The sequence below is a fragment of the Mastigoproctus giganteus genome, chromosome 2, assembly GCF_048544385.1.
Source record: "Mastigoproctus giganteus isolate SK-2022 chromosome 2, ASM4854438v1, whole genome shotgun sequence".
NCBI classification, from domain to species: Eukaryota; Metazoa; Arthropoda; class Arachnida; order Uropygi; family Thelyphonidae; genus Mastigoproctus; species Mastigoproctus giganteus.
The window spans coordinates 181,176,369-181,200,759 of NC_143576.1; the positions used below are offsets into that span (position 1 = coordinate 181,176,369).

The 24,391-nt window shown below is 36.2% G+C and overlaps 1 protein-coding gene across 1 annotated transcript; it reads right to left on the reverse strand.

Annotated features, from left to right (window-relative positions):
- LOC150089805 (uncharacterized) lies at positions 1 to 24,391 on the reverse strand. Its single transcript, XM_090368826.1, has 6 exons — positions 24,261 to 24,391; positions 16,815 to 16,998; positions 10,508 to 10,566; positions 5,171 to 5,299; positions 2,365 to 2,463; positions 1 to 207 (listed from the first exon to the last, which is right to left on the reverse strand). Exons 2-6 carry the CDS (start codon positions 16,903 to 16,905, stop codon positions 157 to 159), a joined length of 429 nt encoding a protein of 142 aa, XP_090224952.1. The 5' UTR covers positions 16,906 to 16,998; positions 24,261 to 24,391; the 3' UTR covers positions 1 to 156.

Below are 24,391 nucleotides of genomic sequence, written 5' to 3' on the forward strand. Positions count from 1 at the left end.
AACAAAAAAAAAATGATTTATTTATCCAATTTTCATTACATTATTAAAAATATATTATTTGCCAATAAAAGAATTTATACATAAAAATTAATAAAATGTGAAGACTTTTTTTTTTCTGATCAATAGCCATTAGACAGTTAAGCAACTATAAAATGTTTAAGGTTGTTCTAATGCACACAAAACAGGAGTGAGATCAATTCCACATTCCTGTAAAATAAAAAAAAGATCAAAATTTGAAGTTACAGCTAACCTATAAAATATAATGAAGCTATAGGACAAAATTAATTTCTAAATGAACAAACTATAAGATATTGCTTCTACACTGTCCTATCAGAGCAGTATTCCGTGATAAGAACACCTCGCTGATGAAATTAACAGCTAGGCATCATTAAGGGGAAAATGTTTATCTGTTTTCTACTGCTCAGCACTTTAATAATCCCGAGATGGAGCACATAATTAAGACAAGCCCAAGTGGACCCATTATTTTGTAGAGCTTACTGATACCTTAAAGGCAGCATGAAGCAAAATATCGCTTGTCTCCTGATAATTATCTTAGAAATTAAAAGAAATATTTTTCAAAATGAAACGACACAATGAAATTTGTCATTACGGCCAAAATGGGTTAATTACTTTTCGCTCCAAAATAATTATTTGTTCCTTCCAATGGAATCACTGCCCATGAACGATCAAATTGCCCTCTCTCTCTCTCTCTCTCTCTCTCTTATATATAGCTGCACATATACATACATACCAATAAGCTTACTTTTCAATTACATAAATGAGTAATATTTACAAACAACTTCAAATTATATAGTAAAATTCATAATACGTTCAAGTGAAAGAGAATATCCACTGAGTGTACTTTATTAGCCAATTTATTGGGAAAACCTACCTAATAGGAAATAGGTCCCTCTGTAGAGCTCAGAAGAATCTGGATTTTTGGTGGGTTGGACACAACGAGATGACGAAAGAATGCCACAGGAGGACTAGTCTGTACTTGCTCAATTTCTCCCCGCAGTTTTCACAGATATAATGGTTGCAGATCTCTACTACAAAGAGCATATTTTACCTCATCCCACAGGTGCTCAAATAAATTGAGATCTGACGACTTATGGTTAATGCAATATGGTGAATTCACTTTCTTATTCGTGGAACCAGTTTAGAACAATTCATGCCTTGTACCGTGGTGCATTATCTTGTTGTAAAACCCATTCGCAGATGGATAGACCTCAATTATAAAGGGGTGCTCATGCATCTGGTTGGAAATAATTTCCAGATAACCTGTGGGAGACCAAATGTTGCTCAACTGATATAAAGGAGGCCAAATGTGTATCAATAAAATTCTACGCACAACATTTCACCACCACCATCTGCGTTCATTGTTGACACCTAACAGGGTGGGCCCGTGCTCTTTTCATTATGTTCAGGTCCTCCGGTCAGCTTAAAACACTAAGAACTAGGATTCATCAGATCAGGCAACATTTTTCGAATTCTCCAATACCTAACATTACTATTTTTGAACCCGCTGTATACCGTCTTATTTATTTATTTATTTCACTGAAGTGAAACCCTAGTTCGGTCGAAGCTACGATACCCTCATCTGTGACAAGGTACGATGCGTTCTGCACTCTGAAATGCCTCTTTTGTTACTACTGTTGTAATGTGTTTCAATTTGATTGACTGTAGTATTTCTGTTGCCCTGCACAAGGCTGTCAGCATCATTTTGTCTCTCGCATCAACGAGCTGTTTTCGACCACTGGATAGCCGTTGGCCGAATGTTTTTTGTGATCGGAACAATCTCGCCACCCTCAACGCATAGTCTTACGTCGAAACCTCATCAAGGTTGCAGTTTCTGGAATACTCATATCGGTGCATGTGATGCCGGCTACCACATTGCGTTCAAAGGCACTTAAATCTTTCGGCTTGACTATTCTCGCAATGCATTCCACGCTTGTGCAGTGTCCCTGTGTATCTGCCCACCTGCTTTATATCGCATGCTATGAACAAGTGATGTCTTTTCTGAAGATGAACTCCATTTCATGAAAGGTTTGTTGTTTGTTTGTTATTTGGTTTTTAGGAGCATTAGCAACTAAAGCTATATTGCTCCAGGATATGCGGTGGTCATTCCCTGACAGTTCCACATCCTCAGTATTTGGTGGTGACGGATTCGAACCCCGGTCCAATCAAGAAGCGTGAGCTACGCACTGCTGCTCCTTCCCACCTGGCTACGGAGGCGCCTATCATGAAAGGGTACGTATACTTAATAAAGCAGCACTCAGTGTACATTTCCGTCGAATGCATAATAATAGTGCAGGCGCAATTGTGAAAATTATTTCTTTAATGGCATAAGGAAGCCTAGCTTACCGCATTTGCCTTGATGTAGCCGTCTAATTGTGAAATAAAAGTTGACCCAGTAGCATTTTCGAATTCTTGAAAGATACAGTCCACCCATCGTTTCAGATTCTATACGAATAAATTATTTTAAAATAATTATAAAGTAATTTTTATTGTTATTTCAGTTTAGTAGTCAATACTCATACAGTATACTGTCCCACCAAAAGAATTCAGACAAGCTATCCAAAGTAGTGAACCAAAGCGGACTAAACGTGTACAGTAGAAGAAACAAATTTAAAAGCCAGCAGGATGTAGGGATATCACAAACAAGATGAGGTTCGAAGAGATTTGTATCGGATGCCAATCTACAATTTGTCATTGCTTGACAAGCATACGTTTGTGCTTCAAAAGTCAACAGAAGTCGATGTATTTAAAAAGGGAAGGTCGTGACCATGTAGGCGCATGTATAAGCGTGAGTGCTGATGGTTAGATAATGAAAAAAAGAAAAAGAACTGAGCGATTTGGATCGTCGATTACCTGTAGAACGTAGTGAAGTAGAATCGAAAGATTTTCCTGAAAAAACGTCGAATCCTCTTACAGTTTCACATGGGAACAGTGAAATTCTTACTCTTTAATTCATTTGAATTATTCTATTGAAATTAACGACATTAAGACGAAGTATTTATTTTATTTATTTATCTATGTTTTTTACTGAGGGTGAATGGACGAAATATAGTTTCGCATACACGACCATCTGTCTATTAATTGCACACATTCTTTGTCCCATTTATTTCTTTTACATAAATGAAATCTGTGGAACGTTCCTCGGCGATTGACTACATTATGAAAAAGCTCTTACAACTTCCTCCACAATTGAAGGTAATCGGGAACAGGCCTTTACAACACATTGTGTGGAAGCAGCAGCAGCAGCGATCGTAACTACCGTGCTACACGAAGTGCGAGGTTTCGGACTCTTTCAGGTCTTCATCATGCCGACGAACTGGAGTTAGAATAACACACGGTATAACGGCGATCCACTGAAGCCACTGAAGTTCGTTGTTTGGAAATTAATCCAAAAATCCAATCCGACCTCGCAAGAGAGAGATGTAAGAAATAAGCTGTCAACTGAGTGTAAATAAGTGTTCGTTGTTTTCCACCGAAATTCTTCTTAGTAAACCAAACTAAATCCACAACGTAGTGAAATGACAGTCCACACTCATATACCACTTTGCTTCCTGGAAACTGTCATTTTCTGGATGTGTTTAAATTACACTTCTATGACGCTTTCTACCTCTCTTTACTTAACATCAATATTAAAAAACATGGAAAGCCTGTTTATACACCCTTTTGAGGCTACATTGGAGAACGACTGATGTCGATGACTGCAAGCAAATAACAGAGTAAACTTAAAAGGCAATGACGAGTTATGATTCTGTTTAAAAAAGTTAAATTATAAAACTGTACATGATGGATAAACGATTGATATTTGAATTCACTGCACAGTAAGGGAGGTAGGATCGATTCTTACATTTTTTTTCATTTTTTTTTAATGAAAAAAGTTACGTAATTCTGTATCAGGTACATAATGTGTCCTACCGCTGCCATATTTAGGAGTTTTACATTTAAGATTCATCGGCAGGCGTGAAAAACATTTTAATTTTTTAAATATATTAATAAAATTCATGGATAATTATATAACAAGGTTTTTTTATTAATAATAATTATATATCAGTTACTGAAAGTATTGGTCTGTGATTACTAAAGTATGATATATAATTTTTACATTGAAGAGTTCCCGACTAAATACACCATCTTCAATTGTTCCATAACGTGTAGTATTTATCTAAAGATCTGATGACACGTCCAGGTTGAAGAATGTTTTCATAAATGTGCAGAACTCGTTCCCAATCTCAGAGTTTAATTGTAAAGAAAAAAAAATTACATTTAATCTGAAAATACCAAATGATTTTAAACCAGACTCGTGTTCGAATTAAGGCATATCCCTGTTTCCGAAAGTTTTTTTTTTGTATCTTAAAGCCTTAATATTTCTGTTTCTAAATTCTTTTGCTTTCCAACGATATTCTATACGTCCACATTATGGACGTATAACTGAAGATGAAGTCACTTACGTAACGCTTTCGCATGACGGTTCTTCGTTGCAATTTTTTTGCAGTAATGCTAGTAAAAACGTTTTTAACGTCAATAATTACATAATTTATATACATGAAGGGTAAAGTTTTTTTGTCACGCTAAGCATACCTTTAAAAGAACTGAAAGGAATTTTTCATTCTTAAATGCTGCCAGTAGATTATAAATATTGCTGAATTAAATGCAACGTCTTATAAACTTTTCCCATTACAACTAGCCACCGGTTTATGATTTAATCTAATTATAACGTGTTGTAGATTATAAACTGTTTATTTTATTTTGAAATCCCAATTTTGCTTTGGTTTTTATAGTTCACATTTATTGAAAATTACTAAAAATATAAATAATATTTTGAGAATAAAATATGGCGTTTCACTTTAATAAAAAGTTGAGAGAAAGTGTCTGGGGCTGTTTGTGTAGGGATCTAAAAATTCTAGCTACGCCATTCGGCCTCCGCTAACTATAACGTAGTTAGAAATTTTAATTACGATTCAAATTATTACTATTTATAAAATTCAGTAATCATATTGACTTTTAATTACTATTTATCCTTGCACCTTGCTAATAAAAGGTTATGAAAAGTATCATTTCAACTTATTTTCTCCTCGCTGAATTATCATTAAAAATATTTGCATGAGAACCTTTGTAAGACATTTATAATAAACCCCAGAAACATGTGTAAGTTTACCTCACTAGGGTAATGGTTACAGTCACAATTAATCCAAACATCTCTGCAGGTGAATTTGACAAGATCTTTGTAGCCCTGGCTGCAATCTTCTCCGACAGCTTTCAAACAATCGACTTTTATATCTCCTATCTTTAAGAATTAAAACGGAAAACTATATCAATATTACATTATAATTTGTTACATATTTTATTATATATAATATAATATATGTATAATATCGGTGTAGATACACCATAGGATAAAACTCTTAAAAAATCACAGAAAAACTACGGTAGTAGTGTGAAAGGCATCATTTCTTTTGTATCTCATATTGTGCTCATCACTAATAGAGAAGACTATTGTAGAGAAGCGTTACTTATTCGAGGTAGTGCAATGCTTGGTAACTCGTTGTGAAGGATGAGCCCAATACGAGATACAGATGAAATGATGCTTTCCACAATACGATTGTAGTTTTTCTTTAAGAGTTGTCTGTGGTGTATCTGCACCGATATTACATAGATATCGAATCCCAAACTCTTAAAATATTATGCCTAGTTGCATCTAGTTTATTTAAATAATATTTATTATTAACACTCTGATACCGTAAGCCCTTACATTTGTGAGTTCCTTTTGAATAAAGGTTAATGCAAGGGATGAGTAAAACCAAAAACTGAAAACACGTAAAGTGGTTTATTTAGTTATTTATTTTTGTTAAATAGAGAGAATAATCCGTTCCCGTCTTAACATCATGCGTGTAATAGGCAAATTAAAAAAATAATAATACTAATGTTAAAATTATCTGTGCAGTATTTAAACTGAAGGATTATGAGATAAGGTTAGGGTCAGCTTGTAAGCAGAAAGGAAAGGTTGGAAAGAGGGAAATTTCAGAAAAGTGTCATCAAGGGGACGCCGCTAACTTTCAATTAAATGGCATTTTTCTAAATTAATTTAGGAGCACATACCAACTACAGCATTCTTTGGGGTATATTGACGCGCTATTGAAGCGCGCCTTCCAATGCACAGTTTTACAGGAAGCAGAGGGTGAAGGCTTGCAAACTAGAGGGGCACTTCGAACGCCGTAAGCTGGCGTAAATCACCTGCCAACGCCTACGAACAGGTTTAACTTAATATATCACCTCCCCTTCCTTCCTTCATTTGTTGCTGTAGCTCGTATTGGTGACTGGCATATTCTCATTTTATATTCGAATTTGGTAATGCTTTGCATCTATCAACGTTTACTGTACTGAAGGAATATAAACGAAAAATAAATGTAAAGTAAATTTAACAAAATATCTCGTATATATCATGGCACGAATTAGAAGGAAATAAATACAGCCTACTTAAAAAATCAGCATATAATAAATAACTTTAATTAATGTACAAGTTAGTGCATTTGCATCATTTCTGTCCATAGCCAACTAGATAAGTAGTTATAAATTGGCATCATTAAGTACATCTCATATTGTGAATACGTTCACAACGAATTGCCATGATATTGCACTACTTCAAGTAAGTAACGCTTCACCATAAGCGAAGGCTATTCTCCCCCTTTCGGAATTTATTGGCTCCTCATCACTGTACTAGCAAGATGGTACAATGATGACATCCCAGTTGCGAAGTATAAATCCCCAATATGAGAGATGCCTGACGGTGTGGAGTAATGTAGATTATGGTATAGTTTAGAACTAAAGTCTCGGGTGATGTAAATAGTTTAACTAATATACAAGTTAGTGTATTTGCATCATTTCTGTACATAGCCAACTACATAAGTAGTTATAAATTGGCATCATCATCACAATATCTCATAATGTGTATACCTTCACAACGAGTTGCCATGATATTGGCAACTTGTTGTGACTTAATGCAACTCGTTATAACGAGGCACCTCCGTAGCCAGGTGGGCAGGAGCAGCAGTGCGCAGGACACGCTTCTTGATTACACCGGCGTTCGAGCTGTCACTACCAAATACGGAGGATGCGGAAAGGACAAAGGAATAACCACCGCATATTCCCGGAGCAATATGGCCTTCGCTCCTAATGCTCCTAAAAACCAAAAATATAACATAATAATCGAGCCCGTGACCACCAAATACGGAGGATGTGGAAAGGTCAGGCAATGACCACCCCATTTCTCCGGAGCAATATGACATTCGTTGCTAATGCGCCTAAAAATCAAATAACAAACAAACAAAACATCGTTATAACGAGTTGCAATAAGCTCCGTAATTGTGCCGTATGGGTAGAAGCAGATTAAGGTCGGTTGAGGCCCCGGACGCAGAAGAAAATATTGTGACCCTTAAAAAAAGAGAGAGAGAGGGAAAATAAAAATACATGTTAACCATTTTTTAAAATAAATAAAAAATATTGCGTACTGTTAATGTTTTATTTCCAAGAAAAATTTACTATAATATATGTATTATATTATATTCGCGTTTTTTTTTTAATTTGTCTTTTTTTCAGCCCCTGATAGATGTCTTTTCATTTTTCTAGCTACCATTGGTAGCCTATCAATGAAAAGAAAAATTTTAAATTTAATAGTGTGATGATTAGAATACTAGAGAAGAGATTTTTCGTTCATCATCATCAGCCATTTTCAATCCACTGCAGGATGAAGGCCTCTTCAGCAACTTACCAGTTCCTTCTGTTTTCAGCACTTCCCATCCATTTATAACCCACAAACTGATGAATTTCATCTATCTATCTCCGCCTTTGTCTTCCAGGTTTTCTTCTAGCTCCTCTTGAGTAGAGTACCATTCTGTTATTTTCCTAGTCCATCTGTCATCATGTCTTCGAGCTATGTGTCCTGCCCAAGACCATTTTAGTTCTTTAGTTTTGATAAGAATGTCCTTTACTTGAGTTTGCTGCCTAATCCATGTGTTTCTCTTCTTATCTAACAGTCTGATTCCCAATATAATTCGTTCCATTCTTCGCTGTGTAGTTCTCAGCTGCTCTTCCATTCTTTTGGTGAGTGCCCAAGTTTCACTTCCATAAGACATGGTGAGGAGTATACATTGGTTCATTATTTTACGTTTCAGACAAACTGGGATATTGCTCTTCAGTAGGTGAATACATTTCCTGAATGTTATCCATCCAAACTTTATTCTTCTGTTGACTTCCAGCCATTTATCATTATTACAGCTAATATCTTGTCCCAGATAAGTATATTGTCCCCAGATAAGTATATGACTCCACCTTTTCAATTACTGCACCTTCAATCATTATTTCCCTTTCTGTGGCATACTTGTTCATCATTACTTTTGTTTTAGCCACATTCATCTTTAGTCCAAAATCCTTACTAACTGTGCATAACTGATTAAGATTTTCCTCTAATTATTTGGGATTGTGGCTTATGACCACAATGTCATCTGCAAATCGTAAATGGTTTAGGTACTCTCCGTTCACATTGACTCCTTTCTTCGACCAGTCTAATCTTCTGAAAGCTTCCTCAAGGGCAGCAGTAACAGCTTCGGAGATATTGTGTCTCCTTGTCGAACTCCTTTCTCGATTTTAAATTTGCTACTGTCTTTGTCTAGTCTAATAAAGGATGTAGCACTCTCATATATTTTCTTCAAAATCATAATATATGGAGTATCTATGCCTTGTCTTTCCAGTGCCCGAAACATTGCCTTATGCTGTATGGAGTCAAATGCCTTTTCATAATCCACAAATGCCAGGCATAATGGTGTTTTATATTCATTTGCTTTCTCCATTAGCTGTGATATTACGTGAAGATGATCCATAGTTGAGAATCCTGTCCTAAAGCAGGCTTGCTCTTTCGGTTGATTCTCATGAAGTATTCTTTCTAATTCTTTAGTAAATTTTCGTTATAGTGCAATAAATTAATGATTAATTAAAATTCAAAAATTATTCATAAACTACGAAACTCCAGGCGCTGATGTAACAACAGGAATTCATTTTATCTTAATATAATTTCAACAATATACGATATACGCGTATTTGGGTATATCGTAAGTCTGCAATGCAGGAGAGCCTTTCTAAGTACAAAGTAGCAAATATGATTCTATTGCTCCGATGAGCGGTAGCGAAGCCGCGCGGGGCCTATGCAGCGTGGTATGTGTATAGTATGCAGCGTAGTAATGAAATAATGAAAATAAGCGAATATTAGTAGAAATCTTTATTGCAATAATAATAATTATAATTATACAATGGATACATTGCAATAAGCCCTTCACGGCCACAAGGCCAGGGGTTAACATATAAACATACTATCAGGTTTTACCGCCGATTGTAAACTTGTACGTAATTAAAATTGCACATATGAAACCAAACTGCTGTCATTAGAAAAAAGTGTCAAGTTGGGGTTTTGAGGGGCCCTTCGAAAGTCGGGGCCCAGGGCGCGCGCCCGGTGAGCCCGCCGTTAAATCCGCCTCTGCGTATGGGTGACTTATTCGAGGTAGTGCAATATCTTGGCAACTCGTGAAAGTATTCACAATATGAGATATACTTAATGATACCAATTTATAACTTTTTAAGTAATTGGCTATTAACTGCAATGATGCAAATGCACTAACTTGTACATTAGTTAAACTATTTACGTAACCTGAGGATTGAGCCCTAAACTGTACCATAACTCTTTAATATAACGATAATTTTATTTTTCCGATCTCGCGCATCTCGATCTCCCCAAACATTTGATGACTTATATGATATGTATGTGTGTGGGTGTGTGAAAAGTTACTGTAATGCTGGAGCAGATTCCACACCATTCAAAGGCTGTTTCTCAATAGAGCATAAACAGGTGCACTCATGAATTGTGTGTTTCGTAATAATAAATCTTCCTTTATTATTACGAAGAGGCCACGTTGCCTTCTTAGTAATAATGAATGAAGATTCCAAATACAAACTACAAATAATGGTACACGTCTCTACTCCACATTAATTATTTATTACGAGCTGTTCGTTTTATTTTTATTTGTATTTTAAAAGGCATTCCTTTTTGTTGTTGTTGTTTGTTCCCCAGCTTTTGAGAATTCATGCAGCTACAGTCACATAAATTTTATGACTTTATCAATTAATTTATAAATTAATTAATGTACTGATTTGATTATAAGTCACGTTGCTCAATGATTATCACTAATTGGATCTGGACGGTAGAAGTAACCTTCATTTATGAGTGAATTGAATACGATATTAGTTACGAAACGTATTACCATGGATACTAGAATCATCCGATACTAAAATTTGGGACCTTAATCATAGATCCAAATTTCGGTATGGAAATGAGTATGTTGGTCGATCCAGATATCATAAATTTCAGCAGGATTAATACAAACAAAAATAGGTATTATAACATTGATATTTTAAGTAAATTATTGTACACTAAAAGAAGCATATTTACTTTGTAGAACTTTTCATTCAGGCACTGCAGATGCTCTATAAGCTTGTCTTCTGTTAAAACTGCAATGAAAATAAAAAAGGTTCGTTTCTGTTTTATGTTTCTTCTTTAGAGAATCTAGAATGATGAAATTTTGAATTTGTGGTGTCATAGAACATATTCAAAATAAGAGATTCAAACGTTTAATTTCACAAATTAAAATGTTTAATTTAACAAATACAAATGTTTAATTTAACAAATGAAATTTGAACGAATTCAAATGCTGTAATTTAAATGATATTATTATTCACTAGTATTGCAACAAAGACAAGTTACAACCGTAAAATTTTATAGAAAGCTTTTGTAGAATAAGAGGGAGGTTTTCTTATGACACTTAATTAGATTGAGTTAAAAATTAATATGCATGCATATTCGTGATTTTAGTCGTGAGGCCTTCACTGTTCAAAACTGCTCGTCACTCCTTCAAAATTCAGGCGTTTAGTAAAAATATTATTACTCCTGAAACTGTAGCAAATTTGACAAAGAGCTCTCATGCTGGTTACACGTCTGACAGCAATAATATTACTAGATGATAGGCGGCTCCATAGCCAGGTGGGCAGGAGCAGCAGTGCGTAGCACACGCTTCTTGATTAGACCGGGATTCGAGCCTATCATCACCAAATACGGATTATGCTGAAAGGACATGGAATGACTACCGCATATTCCCAGAGCAATATGGCCTTAGTTGATAGTTGATGGCCTTAGTTGATAACTCCTTAAAAAAAAAACAAAAAAAAAAAAAACTAAAGGATTTACCATGCAGTACTAGGGAGCCAAACTTTTCTTCACCATCAAAAAAAAAAAAAAAAAAAAAAAAACACTACCGTATGTGTCTCCCTAATCTCTGCACTCTCAACTTCAATGAACATGGAGGCACTGGATTGATGCAGCCTTGTAATAATATATAATAAATAAACCTTTATAACGAACAATTAGATACACAATATAAATTGAAATTTGAATATTATAGAATTAATAAGGAATGAGCGGTTATTATGTAGTATGAGAAGTAGATATTACGAATAAAATTTAAATATCAGTTTTGCTAAAATAAATTCAGGAACGGCGAGGGAAAACAAGGTTTAAGTTTAAAATAGTAAGTATTAAGATTGGATATTTAGTTTTAATGTAAATAAGGTTAAAGTTGTAAGAAATACTGGATTTCGGAATGGGAAAGTTATAGACGAATATGTTAAATAGCGGCTAAATGAAAACAAGTAATTTCGAGTAATACAGAGAAAAAACTGGGACAGCAGGACTAGGTAGAGGGTACCATTTGAGAACAGGCGTGAAAGCGTTGCTGAGGGCAAGAGCAGTAGGACAGTGAAACGGGATTATGAAGCCTCTCTTTTGATCTAAGCCACCGTTATGAAGTAAACAGGAAAGTAGTGGACATCCAGTGTTCGCATCAAAACAAAACGGCGTCATGGTGATTGAATTTTGGATAAGTTGCCCTTATTTAGAACGAAAGTGTGAACACGAAAGTGGGTGTTTCGGAGATTGCCGGCAAACGTGAAAGTGCCATGCTGCCGTGTGAAAAAAAAAATAAGAAATTTCTAGAGAAGGGTTGGTTGATGCGCTAGGGCGACGGCTGGGGTGAGATGTTTTAGAAAATAGGAGTGTGAGGATTGGTTATGAGTCCTTGGGGGAGGATTTCCAAACTTGAGGGGAAAAAGTTCGGGGGGAGTAATAGAGCACGTGTCCACTCTGTATCTGACTTCCCTCTGGTCAAGAGGAGAAGGTCGTGAGTTTGCAGGTTGCAGTGGGAGTAGATTGTTCGGTGGTCGGAGTTCACATCTCGTGATAGCAAGATGAAAAAGAGAAATAAGAAAAAACGTGAGAGAAAAGGATAGTCAGGGGTAGGGGACCCGAGTAACTGCGAACTGAAAGTGATTATCGTTTTTTGGAGGTATGGAAGTGTGGAAACATGAGCCTCGACAGTTGTGCAGCTAAATGAGCCAAGAAGAGAAAGAAAGCCAACCCCGGCATCGGAAGGCAGTGATAATGGCCAGTTGTGCAGATAAGTGGACCAAGAAGAGAAAGAGAGCCTGCAGTTATGTCTAGGGTCAGTCCCGTTGAGAAATGGCTAGCTGCGCAGATATATGAGCCAAAAAGAGAAAGAAAGCCTGGTTCGGCATAAAAAGGCAGTGTGCCCAAGAAATGGATAAAATCCCGTCCGTCATTAAAGAAAGCAAAGTGCCCAAGAAATGGCAGAAAGCCCGTTTGCCATTAAGGAAGCCTGAACGCAAAGAAATTGCAAATAGCGGCCATTCCGGAACGTAAGTCTCTACCTGTTTTTTCTGGAATCCTGAATGCAAGGACTCATAAGCCAACTAAAAGCAATTGAGTGATAATCCTTTAAAAAAAGGAACATTCCTGTTGTATTAGGAAGTCAGTTACTATGGTTGAGGCAATTTGTTATGAATGTCCATGATAATAAAATAACGTAAGAGTGGTAAAGGAGATGAGTAAGATGATAACTAGAGAAAAACCCTGATAAATGATAACTAGAGGCAAAACCTGTAAAAGCAAGCTTATACAGCAACAGCCATAAAAATGTCAACACTTCCTATTTCACCTGTCCATCCCCTCTAATAGTTTATCTAGTTCTTCCTTGAATTTATTCAAGCTACAATCTCTATAATACCTGATGGAAGTTTGTTTAAACAATTAACCGCGGTCTTGTTGAAGGCAAATTTCTGCACATCCGACCTCACTTGCAACCATCCTTTCGCAATTTAAATTTATGCTCCCCATCATGTGTAGTCTGAGCAAGAGGAGATATTCCACAGCACTGAGCTCACTGAATCCGTTGAAGGCCTTAAACCCCTCAATGAGCACGTTTCTCGCGTAATATCCAGCTGCAGCAATTATCAAAATTGCAGCGTCTGGGGTCTTTCCTGGTAAGAGCCTCCTTTTTTCCGCTCACAAATCTTGTTGTTCTTCTGTGCACCTGTTCCAATACATTCACCACCTTTCTAAAATTATGATTTTACACCCGCATGCAATATTCAAAATGTATCCTAAATATTGCCTTATTCAATGATATAATCACCTCATTTTCCCTAATCACAAAATTCTGTGTATCATTCACAAACTAGAGCTGTCTCCTAACTGCCTGCCTGCACCGTTCAGAGAAAGAACTAAATATCTGACTGCACAATTCATTCCCCTTCAGGCTCTTTCTCATTTTCATCACCCTGAGAGCAGTCCTACAAAGTTAGAATATTAATCTGGAATTGCTGCTTTCCATATGAACTACAACACTCTGCATTTGTCAATATTAAACTTCAATTGCTACTTTTCAGCTCATCTGCCTAATTTGTCTAGATATTGCTGCATTGCTGATTACTGAGATTAACTACTGTGCCGTCCTTAGTATTATCTGCAAACAAACTTAGATTCAGGCTGATATGCCTTCATCAGTATCATTAACAAAGATTCCAGCATGGAACCTGGGGGACTACACTAACAACGTTAAACCAAGAAGAGCAATGCCCATTGATAACCACTTTGTCTTCTACCATTCAATCATCCCTTTTCCATTGCAGCAACTTGACCTTAATGCCGCAATGCTCCAATTTGTACAACAGTCTTTTATATATAAGAGTATTATTATAAACCTTAAAAATCTTTGCACCTACACAGCAGTTATCTAGTAGGGCATATTCACTTGCCTACCATTAATGTCCGTGAACCACCCCTTCTTGGATGGGCAAACAGGTTCTATGCATGCAACACGTCACAGAACCTGCTATAAATATGCACACTGTTCTTTGAACAGACAATTGCATAAATGCGCTGAAAGATGACACGCACGTTCAACAGAATCACCTGAATAGTTCAACAGAATTAATCACCTCATCAAATGCTGGACTCCAATTAACATGGCCTAAGGAGCGCGAAACCTGAACTGTAGAGCAGTGGAAAACAGTCCTATGGACAGATGAGTAGAGGTTCGCACTCTACCAGTCTGATGGCAGTTCCTGTGTGTGGTGACTGCAAGGACAACAATTCCTTCCTGATTGTATCCTCCCAACCATGACGTTTCGTGAAGTCTGTGTCAACGTATGGGACTACTTTTCATCGTTTAGTTTGGCCCATTAGTCGATAACGACTAATGGGACAAATTCCATGAATGCTGTGCAATTCCAGGGCACATTGGACAATTATGCACTTCCAAAATTGTGGCAATAATTCGAAGAAGGCCCATACCAGTATCAGCAAAACAACACGCCATGACATACTGCTCAGGTTCTAACAGAGGGTGTTTGAGGACATGGGTATGGAAATGTTGGATTGGCCAGCCCAGCGACATGTTCTGAACTGAGAGGCGGACTGGCTATTAGCGTTATCGGTTTGATTTTCATAGTTTGGCTTGGGCCCAATTGTCGTTATCAACAGAACGGTTAATGAGGACAGCTTGGACTCTTATGTATTTCCAACATTATGGCAAAACTTTGGAGAAGACCCATACCTGTATCAACAATACAACGGGCCATACCATACTGCTCAGGCCATAACAGAGTGGTTTGAAGACATGAGTGTGAAAAGGTTGGATTGGCCAACCCAGAGTACTGAACTGAACTCAGAGTCGGACTGGCCATATGCCTTATCAGGGAAACTCCGGAGGCCGGAGCCGATGGAGTCCAGTGTAATTTGGCCATAAAATCTAGCATGAGGACGCTACAAGTTTTCTCTTGTAAGAATTCTTGTTGCAGTCCGCCTCTATCTGAACCCTATCGAGCAACTTTGGGATATATTGGATGGCCGGTTACGTGCACATCGAGATCGCCCAAAGAACAAGACCTAAGTTCTGGCTGCGTTAAAGGCGGAGTGGAGGAACATATCATCTGGCATTTATATAAAGCTGGTTGAGAGTATGCTGCGAAGATTGAAGGCTGTCAAAAAAGGGTTTCAGTACAAAATATTGTACTGAAACCCTTTCAGTACAAAATATTGTACTGAAACCCTTTCAGTACAAAATTCAGTACAAAATAAAAGCTCTTTTTTGTCTAAAGGTAGGTGTCCGGATATTAATGGTAGGAGAGTATATATTCTACGTTCATGTTGTCTTGTTGATTGCCTTGTACTTTGAATTATATTCTCTCTGTCACTCATTGGGTTGTTGGCCATGTGAGTATTCTTTTGAAAGGCTTGAACAGCTTATCTATTCTACTTTGGAAGGAGTATTTTTAGGACTTTTTTTTTCGCATATATAAAATTGTTTATTTTCTTAAAAGATTTATCTTTATTGGTTTAAATCTGTTACAGTCATACGTATATTTAAATGTGGAGACCACATTTTTATTGATTTATTGTCGACAAACTTTATTAATCCATTTTACCGACTAATCATTTGAAATGGCTTTATGGATTTTGAAGTGCGGTAGGACCTGACCGCTTTCGCTTTAATGGGTTTTCCCAATATACTTCTTTGCTGAAATGACTGAACGTTTCACAGTAAATTCTCGCTTTTCATTGTAGTTGCGTTCCGAGAATAGTGATGAACAAATTAAATGAATAATAATATGGCCGGTCGAACCAATCCTCTCCAGACTCTATGCATGCATTACTCTCTCGCCCACGTAATTCGTGATCTCGAGTCGCAAATGTTTTCTTCTCTGTATAAACTTCATGTAACGTAAGCTATAAATTAACAAAAAAAGTAACCAGTTATTTATGTAGGGACTCAGATAATGCGACTTTATTCTTTCAGAAATAACATTTTCAGTTGTTTCATTTGTTTTCCTTTTTCTTTGTCAAGTTATTGTAGCAGGAATTACATCTTTGATAAATGTACAAGAAGGCACACGCTTCCAAAAGACTCCTTTTTCATTTACATGAAGCAGGAATCTTTGTAAGAATTTTTATCGCGACCCTAAAAGTTAATAATGAAGGGTATTAAAATATTTGAATATATTGCAGGAATTTTAAATTATTCTTGAACATATTTAAATAATTGAAAGTAACATTAATGTTCCAATGAGATTTATAAGGAATTTTGAAAAATTCTCAATAAATGCCCAAAACTCAAGTGATTTAAAATTAATTGGTTGACGAGCAGCGAGGGCTTACTGTACTAGTGACAACTTGATCACATTTCTTACATCCGGATTCTTCGATTTTATGATAATCTCATTTTACTTTGACTTATGATTACTGTAGGATATATATAAACATTTTACATTATTTATATTAAGATTGCTCCAAAAAGATTTTGGAAAGTAAAACTGTTTGTTATATTTACGTAATTTTATATATTACTCACAACATCTAGCGCACTCCGCCAATGAACTAGTCTCGTAGATATCACCAAGTGCCAAACTGAAGAGGAATGAAAATGAAAGTAACTTCAACATCTTCGCTTAAGATGTCAGAAATCTTTCTCTCAATATCGTTGCTTCTTTAGAGAAATGAAAGACTTCTGGACTAAAAAACAGCCTGCCTTAATTCTGGAAAAAATGACAATTACGGTAAATTAAGATTCCATCATTTTTTTTTTTAAAAATAGGTCATGAATAGCAAAGACTATTCTTTAGAATAAGCACTGTAGCTTAAGCACATAAAGTTTTAATATATCCTGTTTCCAGAGTACGTGTGGGTTCCATAGTTAGTCGGGCTCTCCCGACGGTAGTTGTATGGATTTGTATGTGAAGATTCGGTTTTTAATTTGTACTGGGGTCACTAAGGCCGGTGATTCTAAATAATTCAGCCTGCGATGGCACTAATCGTAAAATGGCTAGTTGAGCTTAATGATCAATAATCTGTGAAAATAATCTTTACGGGAATATTCTTGAGACCCTCTAGTTCTCAGATATCTGCTCGTATCAGTTACCAAGTAAATGTAATTAACAATAATTAATGCTGATTTATCATGTTAATGCTTCCTTGCCGTACGAACTTAGTACTATCAGATATGGGCCTTATATTATTACACTACCCAACATAATTTTTACCTCCAGCAAATCAAAGGTTGTTTCTGGCCAAGTTTTATATGTGTGAATACGCTACCTATTTTAGGCTTAAAATAATCCCCGGAAAATCCAAATCTATCATCTTCTCACCTACCTCGAGTAGAAGCAGACCTCAGTCCAACAGCTTCTCTGCAGCCCGACATTGCGGAGCATGTTCTCGTCGCCACACATTCCGTAAAATTCTTAGGTGTGGTAATGGACCAAACCTAACATATAAGGAACAAATCCAGCAACTGCGTTCAAGAGTATTACGGGCTTTCTGGGGTATGAAACTTGATCTGTATAGAGTGCACAACAAGGAAACAGTCAAAAAATTCCTCCTCTACAATTATAGTTCTATCATCAGTTATGGTATTGAAGTTAGGTCGGCTGCTTCTATGTCCAGTCTGTGGTCTGGAATTCTGGGTCCTAAAGTGGGCCAACAATTGGGCTCACCTACCCTATACAAAATCAAAATCACAGCTCTGCATAAATCTCAGATTCACCCCAGCCCAGCACCTGGCATATGCGAGAAAGCTCACAATGGCGCTTAATCTGTGCTCCGCTGCTCTCGACTTCGTTAATATCTGGGAAATCGGATGCTCTAAAATCCCTGATAGAGCCCTAAGAAACCGTCGAGTGCTCTGTTCTAACCTGCAGAAGCTCTCGACCTTCAAGTTGCACTTTCCGAACAGCATAAACGGCGCGCTGAACTCCGCAAACATTGATTTCGGTGTGTGGTCCACAGATTCTGCCTACATAAGAGAAAAGCGCAAATCCACAGTCAAGTGCATTCAGCATTCCTGCAATTGTCAGCGGAATAGCTCCCAGTAAAAATTTCTGGACTGTCTCAATGTGTTGCATCTTGTATATAATAACTGTAAAATCTATATAATCAATCAATTATAATAACTGTAAAATCTATATAATCAATCAATTATAATAACTGTAAAATCTATATAATGCAACATAAGCTGTGTATAATCAATCAATTATAATAACTATAAAATCCATTTAATCCAATATTAGCTGTGTATGTTGCACAGTCTATGTATTTTATGTATTTGCTGTGTACTCACGTAGTTTTTATATACTGAACGTAATGTGTTCTGTTAATTATAAGATTCCTCTGGTTACCTGTGGCGGGAATCGTGTCCTAAACGTCTATGAATAAAGAATTTTATTATTACTATTATTATTATATATAAGAAACCGTGGATGACAAAAGAAATAGAAAAATTAATGGTACAATGAAATAAATACTTAAGGCAGTATATACATTGTCCATCGAAGATAGAATATTATCCTAATTATAAAACACTATGAAATAAAGTGACAGGTATTATTAGAAAACAAAAAAACACTTATTACAATCAACTTTCTATGGATAAGCAGATAACTCAAAAGGAAAAATGGAACATTATAAATAACCTACTAAGTACAAGGGAAAAAAGGGGGAAATCAAATTAAAACATTAGAACAGATATTTGGTACAATCAAACAATATGAGGCTGCAAATAGATTTGCCAAAGCTGTATTAGATCTCAGTAGATACAACATACAGGCGTCTCCGTAGCCAGGTGGGAAGGAGCAGCAGTGCGTACCACACGCTTCTTGATTAGACCGGGGTTCGAGCCCGTCACCACCAAATATGGAGGATGCGGAAAGGTCAGGGAATGACCACCGCATATTCCGGAGCAATATGGCCTTAGTTGCTAATGCTCCTAAAAACCAAACAACAACAACAATACAACATACACTATTGCCAAGACTGCTTTGCTCAACAAGATAGTCCTCCTCAGATAGTGAACTCTTGTGTAGTCTTAACTCCACAATATACTGAGATTCTTAAGATCATAGAACAGTTAAAGAACAAGAAAACTTACGCACTGGACTGTATTACAGTAACCGAAGTAAAGAGAAATAAAGAGCAGTTCTCTTGGTGGAGCTTATAGCACGAATATTAGAATCGGGAAATTATCCTACAAATCTACTTTCATTTAAAATACTCCCTATATATAAAAACGGAGAACCTGATGACTTTTTGAAATTATAGACCAATTGTAGTTCAGTCGCTTATTTTTACATCAGTAAAAACAAATATTTACATCAATATGGGCAGTTAAACAACGCTCTATTCTCATATCGGAAGTGCAAAAGCACAGAGACATTATTAGAAAGTTTAGTAGACTCTTTTAATTTACATTTAAACAACAATAACTTCATAATGATTTTATTTTTTGATTTTACCAAAGCATATAATTTAATTGATATCCCAATCTTGAAACAGAAATTACTGAAATATCGTATAAGGGGAAGAATCAATCAACTCTTATTATCTTATTTAACCAAAAGAAAAATAAAAGTAGAAGTAGAGAATACAAAGGGAAAATCATACAATGTAAAGAGAGGAGTACCGCAGGGCACTCATGCAGGGCCAATCATGTTCAACATCTTTATAAATGACATATTCGAAGTAATTAAGAACTCCTTTTTAAAAATTTACGCAGATGATATAATCTTATATACAATTGGAAAGAACCTCACAAAAATGGCAAACGATTTAAAGCAGGATGTAATAATTTTACAAAATTGGTTGCATGACAATAAATAAATTAGCACTCAGCTTTGAAAAAACAAAATTTTTGGTATTTAGACCTCCTCATCAAACCCTGGACCACTATTCATACCTCTATTAAATTACATGAATATAAATGTCTACATGTTCAGGATTTCCAGAATTGCAAATGTCTAACAGTGGAAGAATTTTCAAATAACTCTTACCTTAGGTTATGGATTGACTACAGTCTAAGTTGGGCAATGCATATAACAAACTTCTACAACAAAAAAAGAGATTTTACTTTTACTTTTTTATTACATTAAAAATAAGTTAAATCTGAGAACAACAGTTACCTTATATTATGCTTTAGTGAACTCCGAACTCAATTATTTAGTAAATGTATGGACACGAGCAAATATAACTGAAATAAGGGTAAAAAACAACTTACTTAACTTAACGGATTCTGAAACTTTTAATGGGGACAAACTCTAGGAATGATCTGAATAAGAGAAGGCAATTTTTGTTGAAATATAAAATACTTTATCCAATTTAAAACCTGAAATTAAATTTATTCTTCAAGAATCTTAACACTATTTATGAAGAGTCGAATCTTCAAAGGAATGTATCACATAACTATAGGAATCCAAAAGCAATTACTTTGCCTCACCCTAGGGTACTAAATAGATTTGGAGATAGGCACACAATGAACATAATAAATAACTTGTTGGCTACTGTTGATTTCAGGCTCAGGAGAAGTTATTCTATCTCCAAATTGAAATTCCTAATAAGAAGATTTTTGATACTCAACGATACAGTAGATTAGACCTGATGTGCAGATCAATTACTTTCTCTGTTTGCAGTGTGGAATGACTTCATTGTCTTTTCTGTTAGTTAAAAAATCTGTATTCAAAAACTGTTGTAAATGATGAATTACAACTTGTTGTCAAGAAATTCACTTTTCTTAACAAGTTCTTTTATTGTAAACAAATTCTCTTGATAAAATAAAATTGTATTGTATTATTATTATTATGTAGAGAATAGAGAATTTAAAATCAATCATAAAATTTCCTATCCTGTCTCAGTGTTAGGATATAGACAGAAAACTGTATTCTGTACAACGATATCATTTCTGTTTGAAATACAATTTTTAAACTTATTAACTTTTGGTTGGTTTTGTTTATTGGGATAAAATTTAAACAAGTACAACATGCAATATAGTATATTTTCACTTTGATGCACTTTTCCAGAAAAGTCAGTATTATTATTAATTTTATTACACCATTCAACTGTTCCATTTATAGTGTATGATAAACTACGCTACAAGAATTCCCCTTCTGTTCGAATTTACCAATTGCTTTTACTGTTTTTAGGTTAACGCATTGTTAAAATGGAGAAGACAAAGCGCAGAACTTGCGTCAATCACCCAGACAAAGTCTGCTATGTTTGTGGACACTTAACCACAAAAACTCAGAGGAAGAAAATATACAATGTCACAAAAGTTGCATATCCATTGTACTTCGGCTGCAAGGTCGGTGACCAAGAAAAAAATTGGGCTCCACATATCTGTTGTATTACTTGTTCAACGAACTTAATGCTGTGATTAGAAGGAAAGCTGAGAGCACTTTTTGATGTCCCTATGGCGTGGCGCGAGCCCAAGTATCATTTCGACGACTGCTATTTCAAATGCATGACAAAAATAAAAGGTATTTCCAAAACGAGGAAACACTGCTCAAATAACCTAATATCCCATCAGCAATTAGGCCAATGCCACACGGTAAAGAACTGCCAGTACTTTTGCCACCAAAATATTCAGTGATTGGAAGAAGTGATGAAGGTACAGAACACCCCCCTACCCCCCTTGTTAGGCTCTCTATTATCCGTAGTCAAACGACAAATTGTGCCTTCCAGCACGAGACTGTCGAATATTCCATGGGATCCTCTCACGTTCTCTTAGGCCTCTTCCATCATGGCGAACCTGGCGGTAAGGTAGTTTCGCCACTATGTGTTATTATGTGAAACTTCACATAACAGACACCTGTGTAAAAGGAACACTTCTTCTTGTGGACTGGCAGAATTGGGTCCCAGCCAAAAATATTATACTCTGTTTTAACTTAAATTGACACTACTGAGAAAGATGCTGAGTCTCCTCGCAAAAAAATGGCATAATGTATTAATACGCCTACATCCATCTACACCATATCACCATCTAGTTTTGTTCCTATAAAATAAAAATATAAATTTAAAAATATGCATCAATATTTTTTGCTGATTCATTTATTCATATTTATGTATGTATTCATAATATTTTACCTATCTCTACTCTGGAACGGTTTCAAAAGTTTATTTCTGAGAAACAGAGATTTTTTGATTGCAATGTTGGCGGTAAACCTTCACATGTCGTCATTCATATTAAAAAATGCTGTCTCGGACACTAAGAAAAACCAACGGGCACCACTGTTTAAAACGGAAGAAAATATCATAACAGCATGGCAAAAAAGTACGCCTACTTAACCACCTACTGCAGGAGTGGAAAAAGAGGTGGACCGTTACCACCAAAGGAGAGAAACACCCGCATTTTTTTTTCCACAGTGAGAGTATACCCGAAATCACCATCATGGTTCTTCACTGGACTTCATACAACGTAATTAATAACAGGGCATGACCCCTTCAATGCTAAGCTCGCTTGCTTCAGACTCACAGAAAACCCAAATTGTACTTGTGAAGAGATAGAAGACAGGAACCATCTTATGTTTGACTGTCCCATCTACGAAGACTTAAGATGTATTCTGATTACAAAAGTGAGATGTCTTCCAAGAGGCGAAGAATTTCTCCGCCTTGAAACGGAAAAAGATAATAAAGCACTATCACGATTCACCCAGGACCTCTTCGCTAAACGAAGGGCGCAAATTACTATACTCTGAGTAAAAGAGAAAATACCACCCGACTATTCCCAAATACAAAGCATATCACCAACCAGGACTTCTCCTCCTTGAAACACAAAAAGATTATAACCGAAAATTTGATGACCGGCTGCAAGGGCAACCTCAACAAACTGAATTGCAAGGACAGGACTTGTCCCAGAAATGACCCACAACCCTAGAAGTTGATGTGTCTTTAGAAGAACTAGAACTTAAATAAAAGACCTACCATGGAATTGAATCTACTAGACTTGACATCATTGCAGCTCTGCTGCCAGCGCCACAGGATATCCTGTACAATTGCACGGTACTTTCTTTCCACTTCCCTGAGGAAGGGAGGAGATAGTTTCACTGGCTCTACCTCTCCTCGCCCTCATTTTCCTCCTGGTGGGATATGGGCCTGCCCCTCTCCCCAACCTTCAGTCTCTCCCTTACTCTGTTCACTTTCAAATTGTAACACCACACAAGTCTAAATTTAAATTTAAAATTTTGACCTGGGGTCGCATCAGCTATTGACTCCATACTCTTGACTTCCCCCTGTCTTCAGTCTCCTCCTCCCCTATTCTGCCTAAACATAAGCGAATGCCCCACATAATGTAAAAATTTTAAAAAACTGCCAAAATTCCAACTTGATATGAAAACCCTTCTCGGCCTAACGTTTTAGCGACTACTTCCCAATACTATTAAATTATTATTTATTTTTTTTTTTAGGGCCTAGCCACGGAAATCTCAGGAAATTAGGTAGCGGGTCCTGCCAGAGTGAAAACATAAAATTACTTGGTACCTGGTCTCCCCGAGGCATAGTATGGACACCCCAGGGGTCTAGCGTCTAAATGGCCAGATAAACAAAAATACACAACATTAAACTTACAAAATCCATACACTTTTAAATCTCTGGCCTTCCCAGTCAATTGGAACACCCACAATGAAAGCAACGCGGAGATGGGGGAAACCGCTGGTGCCGTTAGACACGAATACACTATCCACTACTAGACTGATATGCACTAGCCATATACTAACAGTAACAATATACCAGAGAAATATACACTACCAGTACAATACCAGAGCAACTCACAGCAATAAATCAGTCTAAAAAACTCAATTTCGACTTATCTTTTGCGTAAATTTTGCATTAAGAAACCCAGTAAATTTTCAAATAGACGAAAGCATCAGTTTAATTATAAAACATAATAATAATTTTAAGGATAAAATCTATTTGCTACTCATAAATATTTGTAAAGGAATAAACTATTTTTATTTAAATGAAGGGAACTGCAACTTACGTGTTAGCCTTTCTCTGTAAACTAATAGATGTTCCGAAAATCGAGACTTATAAGCTATGGGCAAACAAGAGAACTTACTTTCCTATACTGCGGTTCATTCTATAAACATGCAAGAAACAACACAAAAAAAA